This window comes from Chaetodon trifascialis, chromosome 15 (genome assembly GCF_039877785.1).
Source record: "Chaetodon trifascialis isolate fChaTrf1 chromosome 15, fChaTrf1.hap1, whole genome shotgun sequence".
Lineage (NCBI taxonomy): Eukaryota > Metazoa > Chordata > Actinopteri > Chaetodontiformes > Chaetodontidae > Chaetodon > Chaetodon trifascialis.
In genome coordinates this window covers 9,833,915-9,847,876 of record NC_092070.1, presented here as the reverse complement: position 1 = coordinate 9,847,876, position 13,962 = coordinate 9,833,915, and the positions used below count along the sequence as shown (strand labels likewise).

At 42.8% G+C, this 13,962-nt stretch overlaps 2 protein-coding genes across 2 annotated transcripts in view; one reads left to right on the top strand and one right to left on the bottom strand.

The window, feature by feature from the left end:
* LOC139343454 (myocardin-related transcription factor A-like) overlaps positions 1-7,254 on the bottom strand; it is a 33,787-nt gene extending 26,533 nt beyond the window's left edge. The window contains exons 1-2 of the mRNA XM_070981119.1: positions 7,199-7,254; positions 4,296-4,471 (exon numbers count right to left, since the gene is read on the bottom strand). Coding sequence (XP_070837220.1) covers positions 4,296-4,434 — 139 coding nt within the window. The 5' untranslated portion in view covers positions 4,435-4,471; positions 7,199-7,254. The remainder of the gene's footprint in view (positions 1-4,295; positions 4,472-7,198) is intronic.
* Positions 7,255-10,608: 3,354 nt separating this feature from the next.
* On the top strand, positions 10,609-13,129 carry ccdc97 (coiled-coil domain containing 97). Its single transcript, XM_070981104.1, has 7 exons — positions 10,609-11,020; positions 11,137-11,313; positions 11,437-11,596; positions 11,781-11,869; positions 11,992-12,175; positions 12,373-12,496; positions 12,834-13,129. The coding sequence occupies exons 1-7, from the start codon at positions 10,865-10,867 to the stop codon at positions 12,970-12,972; spliced, it is 1,029 nt and encodes a 342-aa protein (XP_070837205.1). The 5' UTR covers positions 10,609-10,864; the 3' UTR covers positions 12,973-13,129.
* The last annotated feature ends 833 nt before the right edge of the window (positions 13,130-13,962 follow it).

Genomic DNA, 13,962 nt, shown 5'->3' with positions numbered 1-13,962 from the left:
TGCCTACATCACTACTGCTCGAAGGTCAAAGGACCCTGTGCAGAGTTATTACGTGTTGCTATGTTTGTTTGACACCGGCTAACAGCTAGCTAAGAAAACTAAAATGTTTCGAAAACTGATACACACATATATCATTTTTATAACACTCTTTCTTATTTATTGTTTTTACTCTATCCACTTTATTGGTGCTGCTGTAAACTGGAATTTCCCTGACGGGAAGGCTGGAGGGACAAAGTTATTTACAACTTGCAAATGAGGGAAATGAGGAACTCCAAGCAGGTACATCAGTGCTCCTCTCCACTTTTTCAAACACCCACCACGTCCTGCACAGATGACGCATGTTCCTGTTACGTCCTCATTGGGGACACATCAGCGCACATTAGTGGAAGTTATGAGATATGTGGTCACATGCATCCTGGGCAATAGGTTTGAGCAATCGGATCACAATATGTCTCGGTGGTCGTTTACACTTTTATTTAGCGCTGTCCACTTGTTATCGGATGGCAGATGTCAACAGGCTCACAGATTCTTAGATGATTCGATGGGACTTAAACCATTTTTAATTGCAGCTGGGGGGTGGTGGGTGCTATATAGCATATGACGAAGGTGAATGGCCACCTTGGATTTTTCAAGCTTTCTGCAGAATTTCTAAAACTGAGCTTGTGCCACCCAAGCCAACAAATGCTTAATAAGTCATCCCACCTACAAAATAACCAAGGGTACTCCTATTAACATTTTAACACAGATATTGCAGCCAGAGGACTTAGTGCAAAAAAAAGAAGCTTTTCTTAGTAGAAGCACACTGTGCTCCACATTATATTACAGCAAGCACATTGGGCCAGTGCCACCCAATTAGAAGGGTCTAATTAAGACTGAGGATTTACACTGAGCACTTCCTGAATGCTAAACACAAAGACATTAATTAACAGCAGTCACTGTGTAGAGAGCAATAACTTTTAACAAACAACTATCATAACAATTATGATAGTTACTGATCTTCAACATATAAAGGCTTTGGCATGCAAACTTTGGATTGTTACAAGTAACAGATCCAGAAAACAAGGGAATATTTTCTGCTTCTATTAGCACAAAGTAACAGGACTTAGAACTGGTGTTGAACCAAGACAAGACTTCAATCTCACCACCAAAGATCACCAAAGTTCTCTGAGAACATGAACGTGTGCACCGCAATTTATGGCAACCATCCATCTAACAGCTGTTGAGACATTTCACTCTGAAACGCAAATGGGAACCTCATGGTGGCGCTGGAGGAAAAGGGGACAACCAGAGTCATTAGGATACATCAACTGGGATCTATGAACGCTTGTACAAAATGTCACGGCAATCCATTCCATAGCTATTGAGACACTTGCGAAAAAAGCTCAAATTCAGACGTGTTGACCTTTGCGCTTGACATCGTTACACTACAGAACGTCTGGATGTGTTCATCATAGTCTCACAGTCATCTCTGGGGAGGCCGTCCGTGGATCTATTAAAAGGCTTCGCTGTTATGTCACTGACTGGAAATGATGAAACTAGAGGTCAAAAGTCATTGCCGAAAGTAGCTGCTGTAAACTAATGTGTCGCTGTGTGTTCATTAAAAACCTGACTCAATAGTTAAGAGAGAGCTCCGGCGACCTTCTGCTCCACAACGCAGGAAATTAAAGCCTGGCTGTGAGGCTGCAGTCCGTAGAGGAATAATAATCCCTGTTTCAAGACATTAGGGAGACGCAGTGTTGAAAATTCATCAAGGTTTAAAGAAGTTTTTTTTTTTTTATCATGGCTCATGAAAAGCTGCATCACGGATTGTAAACTGCCACCTAGAACTTTTTAAATAGGGAGAATTAAAATTAGCCCGAGTGTATTTTCATTTTTAACAACCAAACCGTGGCTATAAATGATATTTTCACATTCTCCGCTGTTATTTACTGCCTCATATCAGCCTCGGCTTCAGTTTCATCACCTTTGCTCTTCCTAAAACGAGACAAAGCTGTAAACAAGTGTCAAATTAACTCCAGCCCTAAACTTGTCCTCCCCCTGGTGGAGCTCTCACGCAATTTATTATAATGCACTCTGCAGAAATCATATATCTGCCATCATTATTTCTGCTTCCCAGATAAAGATCCTGTTTTCTATCTGTCTAACAGAGTTCCTCTGTGTTCAGTTTCCATGCTGACAACCAATGTTTTTTTAGTTTGCTGTTGACTCACTGATATCCATTTTTCCACTAACTCTATTTCCCACTATCCCTTTTACATGAGTCTGTCTTTATTTCCTTTCAGGTTTTTTTCTTCAAAGATACCAGTGAGGGGTAATTCATCCCCAAAACGACAATGTAGTTATTAACTATTGATCCACATGTCAGTCAAACTGAGGTCTGTGTGAAAACCAAAGAATGCGTTAGGTCCAACTCACTTGTCCTGCAAACTATTAAAAATAATGGGGCCATACTGTATTTTGACAGCTCCAAAAGATGCATTTAATGTCTGGACTGTGTTATGGGGCCATAAAACTGCACTGTGGGTCCAAAAACCCAGAGTTTACCAAGTTGCTTTCCATATTCTCATGAGCATATCTGTATGCTTGGTCCACTGAGACTCTCAGACCTCAGTTACACACCTAACCTCCTTAAACTCACATTTACACTGAGAGGAAAATGGACCTCCATCTATAATGAGTAGATGTTGCTAATTTAGGATGAACTCTTCTTTTGATCTTAGATTCTATTTAGCTGCTCCTGAGTACTCGTGCCTGCACAGTTTCACCGTTTCCTCAGCCAATGCATTTTATTTAGCTCCCCCACCGCCCCCGACCAACCAGTCCTCCTCTGATATTACATCTCTCCTTCCTCTTAACCTCTGTACTCTCTCCAACTGGTCTAAATAGAAGGACCAGCTGGCCACATCGCTATATCCAGAACCTCTTTATCTGTGCACACTGGGGCTAAAGCTGCACACACCTTCCACACACACTGCCACACACAGAGGGGTTATTCAGGGCTGATTAAAGGGGATTTGAAGGGGACTAAAACTGATCTTGAGTCTATCAGATGATATTCTGTTCATGAACTGCTAAACCTGGCACCATGGAGACACAGCGGTTTGTCTGCTTGTAGTACTTGCATTGACCAGAAGGTGGGGACACCCACCATTGTAAATTAAAGCGCTCCACAGTGCATTCCCGTCTCCTGGTGCAGTCGTTTGCCCACACGTTTCAGATTACAGGGTCAGCTGTCCACTTACCGTGGCAGATACATTCATACTGCACCTCTAAAACACAAAAACAAAACATGAGAGCCCTGTTCTGTGTCCTTCTGAGGAAAAGAGAAGGAGCAAACCTACAGTGATTGAAAGTGGTTTACATTTGAGGCAGCGTGCCCTTTGTCTTCTTATTATGATTTATCTGGATCCCTGCACATAATGTCATATTTATCTCTGCTCCAGGGATTACTTTAATTGGTCAAATGCTCGCATACAAATTCCCACTGAAAGGAAAAAAAAGGACTACAATTATTACAAAGATTCTTGTATCTTACTCATTTATGGTGACCTAACATGGGGTTACTTTAAAAAGGCTCTGACAGAAAGACATCTGCTTAGATGGTCTCCAGGTGAGGGGCTCATTGGTGTTATACAAACAGACTCACACATACAGCTCTTCTGGGTCAGTCAGAGCTTCAAATAACCAAACAGTTTGTCATCATACAGTAAATGTCAATGTTAGATCACCCTGAAGCATACCTTAAAGAACCTCTTCTAACAAGTGGTGTATTTACATTTGCAGACAAACACGCACAAGTCTTAGTGGATACTGTTTTAGTTTGGGTCAAGCTTAAGGTCAACATCGCTATTTAACCATCAATTCAAATTTGGTTAAATACGGTGTGTGTAGAGCATTTTTCACCGGTTTAAGAGTCTGTCTGCGCGAGTGTGTGTGGCCATGTGTTACTCATGTTGTGGGGACATGAATCTGTTTGTGGAGACTCGTCCTTCCTTATGGGGACAAAATGTGTGTCTGTGCATGTGTGTGTGTGGGTGTCTAAGCAAGCTCAAGCCTGAGTGTGTGTGCATTTGGACGACAGCCCTCGCTGTTTATAATGAGGTAATGTGAAGGGAGACCTAGTATGTCTGAAATGTAAACTCTGGCAGCAGCTAGCAGCTCTGAGTATGTGCCAGAGTTTTTCTCACTCCTGCTTTACTTGTTATACGCTGCGTGTGCCCCTGAATTTGACCAAACTCGCCTTTGCATCAGTAAAATCAGCAAAATTTGGTTCGAGTGTGCAAACTGCCACCTACCATTCTTCCTCTCTCTGACTGGCAGCAGGTTGGGGGCAGGCTGCAGGGACAACTCCTGCAGCTCATTGGCCACAGCTTCACTCCGAGGGCTGGGGATGGAGGCATCTGCATCTGGTCTCTCTCCAAACAAGGTCTCCATGGTTACCAGGGATTCAGAGTGAGGCGCGTAGACAGACCTCGGAAGTGAGGAAACACATAAACACACTTTTTTTTCCAGGGCCAAATGCACCACAAACACCCACAAAAACCACGCAGGCGTTATCTCAAAGCACAAAGCATGTGCCCCCCACTCAGCTGTGCCTCTCTTTATCTTCCTGCTCTCTCTCCCTGCATCCTCTTTATTTCTACACCCGTCACATACACCACCTTCTATCTTTACCTCCAACCTCTCTCTGTCTAAATGACTCATTTCTAGTTATATGAGCCTGTGCTTTACTGAGAAGACATAATAGAGGTAATGGACACCAACGTTAACAACAGGTTCATCACTCTGTTGTAATGGCAACTCACCATAAACTGGGAGAGCTGCTGGGCCAATGAGCACGTAAGAAAAACAAAAAAAACAACTCTGCGGCATCACATTAGATAATCAGCCTCTGGCCAATCAGGGAATGAGAGGCAGCAATGACCGATGACTAAATGCACACACGGAAGTACACACTCAAGGCATTTACTCATAGGCATGTGAATGTGGATATAAAGACAATCAAGTATTACAATGATTGCGGAGGAAAATTATTGGCTCACACCCTTCTTCTAAACAGAGGCAAAATGACCAATTACAAGGAGGAAGTATCAGTCCCCCTGGTATGAGATACTGTATGTTAACAATCTCTGAGTAGTTTTGTTTACTTATTTTTCAACGTCTCCAGTTATTACTAGTATTTGACAGTGGTACAATCTAATAATACTGTACTATATGTGTAGTTAAACACATGCAATCTTCTGTGTTCACCATTTGATGTAGTACTCTTTACCCAGCTTAAAGGTTCACTTATCAGCTCTCTTAAACTTTATTGATCTAGGCAAAGTAAAAGGATCGCATGTGTTTTGTCAAATAAAGTACTGCAGTGCACGTGGGATCTGTCCTGTGTCTTCCACTGTTACACTCTGAGCAAACTATACTGAAGAACTCTAACAGGACGCTGACATAGTCAGTCGGAGCCATCGCATACTGTATGTTGTTAGCTCCTGTGCAGCTAAGAACATATGCTCTGTACCTGAGACTGACAAGCAAACCCAAAAACATAAAACCATCAAAGAGCTGCGGCTGGACAAGAATTGCAGTTTTACAGAGGGATAAGAGACCAAAAGTCGCAGTATTAACAGTAACAGTACTGGCAGTGATACCACTTTACCATCACACCGAGCACAAAGCTTTTATCCTTTTTCACTGTTTTAGGGAAACACTGACTGTCACTCAGTGGCTGTAAGCACCGTTAAGTTACCAACGATGAATAAACAAAAAGACATTTTGCCTTCCTGAAGCAGCCCCAAACAGTTTTATGGTAACGTCTGCTGAGATTACTTCTTCACACTAAAGCCTGCTGCTCCTCGCCCTCCTCTGCTGCTCTTTGCTCTCCCTGGCTCATAAACACAGTGACAGGCAGAGCGGCTCCCTGCATCAGGCTGACTGAAAAACTCCCCGACAAGCTTTGAAATCACCAAAGCGAGATAGCGGGGAGTGTTGTGCCCCTCCCCTTTAGTTACCACTGTTATGACTGTCAACTATCCCACTTCACACAGCCAAGGCTTCTCATTTCTGGCTGATGACTGTGGTTTTCTCTGAATGAAGTGATGACTATCAACAGCAGGTTTATTCAGCTGCAGCTAGCTGTCTGTGAGGTGGTTGAAACTTCCTTCTCCACCTAACTTTTAATGGTTTCATCTGATTCATTTTAAAACAAGAAGCCTGTTTAAGAGCTTTAAATATGCACACATAGATGGTATTGGCTAATGTTAAAAGGCTGAGCATCCTATGTCATGTACTTCAAGGGAAGAGCTAGTTAACCTAGTAGTTAGCTAAGATTTATAGTGTTATAAATAAACATTTATAAATGTCATTCATTATAATATAACCATTGGATGGTTTAAAAGCATAGAAAAACACACGTGACATGTCGCTTGCCTTTGTAAATAACACTGAGTTACCAATGAACTAGTGAGCCGACAGGCTCACGTGTGCAGCTTAAGTTGGAGTAGATAAACACACAGTTTCATGGTTTTTTTTAGCCTTTTTGGTTTTTAGAAAGGTGATAAAAACAGACAGTTGGTGTTTGCAGGACTGAGATGAAAGTGACAGAACGTTGATAAAAGTCTGAACTGTTTGAACCTGTCACATCACACAGACGTCTGCGCTGGGATTTATCCCAAACTGCTGATAAAAATTTGAGATTTGCACTAAATATAAGTCCTCTATGTGTTAGAGATACTTTTCCAATTTTCTGACCTGCAGTTAAGGTTTGGATGTGAAATGTAGGCGTGTGTCTCAGCTCAGCAATCTGGGGGAACTTTTGTCTGCCTGTATCATTTCCCCTAAATGTAGCCAATGGTCCAAATGAGAAACCCTTTAAGACAGTATCATCAAAACACGCAGCTGTTATTTTCATCAGGTCTGTGACTCATTTCAAGTTCTTAGTCGTAGTGATATAAAGATGGCCACAGCAGGGCCTGTGTGTCTAATTTCACGGCAGATGACCTCATCGACAGAGACTCATCACAAAGAGCTGCCCATCACTCTCTGTGTGAAACACTGTACGACAACAGGAGAGGCAACACTGGATTCATTTAGCTCTGGAATATCCCGACGTGTTTGTGTTGGAATATAAACTAAATAAACTGAAGACAAGCTATTCAAACAAGCACAATGTCAACATGTCAACTCAAAGAAACTGAGTACATACCTGGTTTTTATTTCCTGTTGAATGACCCACAGATTTCCATCTCACTGATACAGATACTAAAAACAAAGAGAGAAAATAAATGCGACAGACGATATGAGAAAGAGAAACAGTTGTTTAGTTTTTGTACACACATAATTCAGTGTGAAATGGAGAAACAGGAGATTTAAGCTGTCACTTTGAATTTTGACAGTGCTGATCCTGAATCGACAGCACTGTATGTTCAAAGGTTTAACAGGATATACTGCGACAATAACACGCCTTCAAGAGAGAAGCCTTCAGCAAGCAAGCTGAACAGCTGTGAGACAGAAAACAAGGCTTTAAGCTCTCAGGCGGAGGTGCTGAAAGCTCACCTCCAAAGTGCAGAGCAGCACAGTGTCTGTCAGGAGGAAAAGGTTGAGGAGCTCTCCACCAGGCTGGAGACAGAGAGGGATGAGAACAAGTCTCTGTGGAAACACTGTTTAACAAACAAGCTCCAGAAAGAGAGAAGCTGAAGCTCAGTGATGATCTGCAGGAAGGAGAGAAGAGTCCGCCATCAGCATCAACTCGAAATGGAGACGAAGGTGAGTGAGGACCAGGAGCTGATCAGAAACCTGTGACACCTCCATCAGACGATGGAGCAGCAGTTAGAGGACGTGAAGGTAAGACTTGAGGAGCAGACCTCAAACAACCAGGCTGAGAAAGAGGTAAGTCAGGTGCCCAGGTTCAAACTGCTGAGGGAGGCTGAAGAAAGAGCTGAGAGAGCAGCAGGAGGAGGAGGAGGAGGAGGAGGAGGCCCTCGTGGCTTCACAGGCCCTCGAACTCCTGCTTAAGGGGGACGTCTATGAAAAGAAGGTGTAAGATGAAAAGAGGAGGAGCTCAATGTGGAAAAGAGCCTGCGACTTCATCAGTTTGACGAGGAAAAATAAAAACATTTCAAAATAAAAGCTGTCTTTGTATTTGGTTGTAGTTGCATAATTGAGCTGTTCATACAGCCAACACTGAACACTCAGAGTTTAAGGCCAGCTGGACTGTTGAAGATACAACTGTCCAGCTGTGTTTGCTCTACACTGAGTCTGAAAAGTCTTTCAAAGATGTTAACAGAGACTAGGACAAGCGAGCAAGAAAGACAGTGAGAAACCTCAAAGCTGAGTGTGAGACTGACAACCACATTCAACTGTGAGTCTACTGAATTTTGGCTTTTGTTGACTAAAACAAGACAAAAGTTATTGATGGAAATAAAGATATTCTTCACAAGCAAAAACAAAATTTCCAAAATAGGCAAACTGCATACAGAGTGCCAATTCAGTCCCCACTTTTGAGTCAGTATTTCACCAAAGCAGGTAACGAATAGGGCTGCAGTGCGTTTGGATTCTCTTTGGTGTGGGACAAAGTGTTGAGGGATCCCTGCGCTTTGAAAGTGAGATCTGTCCAGAAGCAGCTGTCAGGACACAGGAGAAGAGCATGCTCTCAGCTCTGCATTTACAGCACCACCGTGAAGTCAGCTGGAAGCTCTGGTGTACGTACCTCGGTACTATCGGTTCCTGTATGGTGTCCATGGCACTGTTCATCTCAAACGGACACGACCAAAAGACGAGCTGAGCGTTTGTTAATCCGGCGAGGCTGACAAGTTTGTACGATACACATAGTAAAGTCAGCCAGGGTGAGGACAAAATGAATTTCCCGCTTAAACTTTCAAAATACAAGTGTTATTGTTGGATATATCAAGTGAAAAGTTTGAGAATACAAGTGTTTTGAAAGGAAGGCAGCAAACCTCCGGTATCGTTGCGTCTCTATGTGTAAACGCTGCATCTGACTCTGACAGACGCTCGCGCCGCCACAAAGTCACGTTCTCGCGGCACCGAGCGACCAGGCGATCTGTGGCTTTTAATGTCGCGAGAACAGAGAAGCGGCCGCACAGAAAGCATTAGTCCATTTTATTTCTGTCTCCAGCGAAAAGTTCATGTAGCACTCACCTGTCCTGCCTTTTAGACTGCTTTCAATTGGTTACTTAAAGAAAATTAGCATAGTTTATACAAGACCACGGAATATGAAGACCGGACCTAAAGTAATATAAATGGTAGACTACAATTGCCATTTTGCAGAGTTTCAACTTACACTACTTCCTCACAGGTTATCAAGGAGTTAAACTTATTTAAATAGCACTATTCTAGAAAAGAAATGAATAGAAATTACACAAAGAGAGAAAATAGCAGCCAGAAGGGCAGGTGGTGAAAGGTATGAGAGGAAATCCCCCCTGAGCAACATCCCAGATGTTATATCTAATGTTGCATATATGCATTTTCCGAGTAACCCACTGGGGGTCCCCTGGGTATAAAAAAATAAAATAAAATTGCTGTACAGCTAATTTTTTTTTTGGTTAGGTTTTGGTTGGTTAGTTAGGCCCCAACCTACTGTAAACACTCATGCCTCCCACTATGCAGTAGTATGCAGTTTTTGTGCTTGACAGTAAGGTAATTTAATTTAGGAATCTGCACCAGAGGGCACAAAGGTGACATAACACAGGGTCCTCTTAAAAAGTACACATTGATAGCAGGACCCTCTGTAAGAGCTCTCAAGATCATTTAATAAAGCAGGACCTGCTTTAAAGCTCATGTCATGTCAGTTGATTAATACATGCTCTCAAAAAGATTTCAAATAAAATTGGCAAGTTTGCACAAAGTTGGCCTGGAGCTGTCGGCAGCACCTGAATTTCTGGGGCCCCATGACAGTTCAATTCAGTATTATTTGTATAAAAATCACAAAACAAAAATCACAACAGAAGTTGTCTCAGGACACTTTCCATATAGAGCAAGTCAGGACCATACTCTTAATCTACAGAGACCCAACAATTTGCCCAAGAGCAAGCATTTGTGCTGAGTTAAAAACTATATATATAAAGCACCAATGACCAATAATAAAATGTCTATATGCAAGTCAAGTATTTGTGCGAGTTGCCAACTATCCAAATTATATATATATATATATATATATATATATATATATATATATATATAGAGAGAGAGAGAGAGAGAGAGAGAGAGAGAGAGAGAGAGAGAGAGAGAGAGGATGTACATGGAGTGGATCATTATGTACAGCACATGCATGTATACATGTGTATATACAGTATTTACAGTGCGCAGGATTTACATGGACAGTATGGCTGCAACGAACGATTATTTTCATTATCAGTTAATCTGCAGATTATTTCCACCATTAATGGATTATTGTTTAGTCTATAAAATGTCAACAAACTGTGGAAAATGCTCATCTTAATTTCCCAGAGGCCAAAGGGACGTCTTCAAATTTCATCTTTTAGACTCTTCATTCACTGTCATGTCTGTGGCCAACATTTACCACCAGAGAGCGACATGATCAACAGCACAGAGGCGACGGGAACCGGAAGGAACCATTCTGTCGTTCCTAGTACAGGCGGAAAATATATAAACGGACCAACATGGCGGAAAAACATAACGTTCTGTATGTAATGCTATACAAGTGAGAGGGATACGTATGTGTAGTTATCCACTCCATATTTTTGTTATCTGTGCCAACGTATTCAGTACAGTAACGTTACGGCCAAGATAATGTGACAATAGAAATAAACGTCACCCGTTTTAACGTTAGTTAACCGTAGCCTTTTACTAAGAACCGCTGGAAATCCGTCTTTGGTCTGGTTAACAGATAATTATGTGGGGTGAAATCGAGCCTCCCGTTAAAACACAACCGAGTTTGTGTGACAGTGAAGACGCGCGGAAACTTCCTGAAGAACCGGTGACACAGTTCAAGGGATTTGACTTTAACCGCCCCGCGCGCACACAGCCGCCGCCCCTGCAAGACACCGAGGTGAGACCACCAGCGCCAACAGTGTTTTTCATACCTACAATACAGGTGTCTGCCCACTGCGCTCCGTTTGGTACAACAGTAATCATTCTGATTCACTGGTTCTGCTGATCCTACAGTGCGTGAGTGAGGCTGAGTCCACCTGCGTAAATGACATGTTGGAGTCTGTTGCCATGAGTGGAAGCCCAGTGAAGAGCCAGCAGAAAGGAGAGGCTGAACTGACCCTGAAGGAGCGCAAAGAGGAGCTGCTGAATCAGTACAGGAGCAGGCCACTGGTGTTCCTGGAGAGGTACCATGTATGTGTACACAGATCAAGTGTGGATGTGTTTGCCCACACAGTTACTTCAGTGGTGTTACTAAGTACTTTTCAAATCACTTGATATAAAAGTATCAACACAGCCACTCTCCTCCTTTTCTAGGCCTTCCTCAAGCCCCAGAACCTGCCAGCATTTGCCCACGTTTGCTCAGACCCACGAGCTCAGCACTACAGCAAAGTGATACAGAGACGAGCTGCAGCATGCACCAACAGAACCAGGGTCCGAAACCAGCGCTACGCCGCCCTCAGGGCCCTGCAGAGGGGTAGGGGGCCTTTTTTGTCAACCGCAGCAAAGAATGTATCGACTCATACCACTTAAGAATGCTTGTCCAGACTGTCAGCATAAGCCAGACTCTGCTTTGTAAAATCCACTCATTTTACTGCAGCTGTGTTAATGTGATTGCAAATCACATTCATAAATGATGCAGCTCTGCCCTCCTCTTCTAGAGGGTCAGTATTTCAGTGAGGAACAGATGCGAATGAGGGAGCCGCTGCTGTACGAACAGTATATCGGCCAGTACCTGACTGACGAGGAGGTGATGCTGTCACACTTAAAATATTTGTATTAGTTTTATTTCACGATTAAGATCGAGTTCAGGCATTTTTTTTACAACCCACGTTGTTTTTTTTCGTAATTTCTGAATGACTAACGTTGTAGGTGCTGGAGCGCTCCCAGGAGGCCATGCAGGGCACTGCACAGGAGGCACAAGTGGGAGGCACAACAGGGCTCGCCCACCTCCTCCTCAGCTCCTATCAGGAGCAGCTCATCCAGAATCGTTTGCAGCAGGAGCAGGAGAGAGAGGAGGGAGCACAGGAGGAGGACGAAGATGAAGAAGATGATGGTAAGAGAGGGTGACGGGTGGAGCTGAAGGTCTAAAATAAATGTAGTTTCTGTTCTCGTGTGGATTAACATGAAGAGACAGAGAAGAAAACTGGGTCTGTGTCTGTTCTCCTTTCTCCTCCTCCACCATCTTCCTCTGACTGCTTCCCTTGCTGTTCTGTCGGTCGTCACGTGTCCCCCTCTGCGTTCCCGCTGTAGATCATTCTGTCCAGCAGCAGGAAGGGGAGCCCACCCCGCAGGAGAAGGCTCTGCTCAGGGAGGAGTTCATCAGTCAGATGCACCAGCGCTTCCTAGAGGGCAAAGACAAGGACTTTGACTACAGGTCAGCCACTGAATGGGCATTTGCTGCATTTGTGTTACACAGACATTAACAGTGTACTAGTCAGATAAGAGTGAGCTCAGATGGATGAATCAGTTGTCAATCAATACTACAAACATAAATATTTTCTTAAACCTGATCAGGATATTTGGGGCTTTAAAGGTATTCTGTGCAGCAACAGTGACTTTTTGAACACAACATTCAAACCTCCACATTGTAGCTTAATTAACCTAGAAATGATGAGAATGTTTAAGTTATAAGTTAACTTCAAACACGTCACTGAACTCTTTGTGTTGCTTTTAAAGGGAAGTCTTTGTGTGTGTGTTTGTGTCCATTACAGCGAGGTGGACGAGAACCCAGACTATGACAACTTGGACATAGTCAGCAGAGATGCAGAGGAAAAATACTTTGATGAAGATGACGACGAGGAGGAAGATGAGGTGGAGAATGATGAAGAGGAGGAAAATATGGCAGAATAGTGGTTGTAGTGGTAACAGTAGTATCAACTGTTTAGCACTCACTGCTTTGACTTAACTGTAAATACAAATGTGCAAAATAAGGGCTTGTATTCTATTTTTGAATGTCACACATGAATGAAAACATAGCTGGTAATAAATATTGTTTTTGGTCTTTTGTAATTAGATTGGATTCCTTTTTTAACAAGAACTCTGAGAAACCAAGCAGCCTCTTTCTTCTATTTGTATGAAAATGACAGCACTTGGCTGAGAACGTGGAAACGGGAAATGTAGATTCTGCTGTCCATCATGAACTTGAGAACTTTTCCTCCACAGTCACGAATGATTAACTGGAACTTTGCCATCAGCTATGTTGCAGAGCAGGCTGATTAAGTGTGTAACGCTCCAACACCTCACCTCGTTTTCCTCTCAGCCTGGAGGCAAATATGACATGTTGTGTCTTGCTTAGGGCATCAGGCACTGCCTGATAGCAACACAAGAAGCTGAGGTATCCAGCTTTACTGTTCATTACTGTGTGGGCCAAGTAAGTCAGTTTGTGCGGTGGTTTAGTTGGAAGGGCACAGATGTAGTGCCTTTCTAATTAAAGGACAACATATCTGTACCCTTTGGTTACAACATGACTGATAATAAGATAATAGTCAAGTGATAAAACCTCATAACAGTGCACCAGCAGCACAGTGGCTCAGTGATTAGCACTGTTGCCTCACAGTGAGAAGAACAGAGAATATCTTTGTCACTGAGCAAGTTTAAGTTTTCAGCTTATATACTTGATGCTATGAAAACAGGAAATAAGGTAAAAGCAAACGATTAAGATAAAATAGCAATAGAGAAACAAAGAGTATAAAGTCTTGTCTGGCAGCAGGAATGTAGATAGTCTTAATAAAAACTGGATGAATATTATTGATGAATACGAGTATCGATCCCTGAAAAGAGGTATTAATTACAGGTGCAGCTGGTGAACACAGTATCAAGACAGGAGCAGAATGGAGAGTG

What these genes read in the sequence shown, in the direction of transcription:
- ccdc97 (XM_070981104.1), top strand. Translation starts at nt 10,865, where the DNA reads ATGTGGGGTGAAATCGAGCCTCCCGTTAAAACACAACCGAGTTTGTGT. An exon ending in CCTCAGGGCCCTGCAGAGGG is followed by an intron (nt 11,597 to 11,780) that starts GTAGGGGGCCTT and finishes CTCCTCTTCTAG; the next exon opens with AGGGTCAGTATTTCAGTGAG. An exon ending in AGTACCTGACTGACGAGGAG is followed by an intron (nt 11,870 to 11,991) that starts GTGATGCTGTCA and finishes CTAACGTTGTAG; the next exon opens with GTGCTGGAGCGCTCCCAGGA.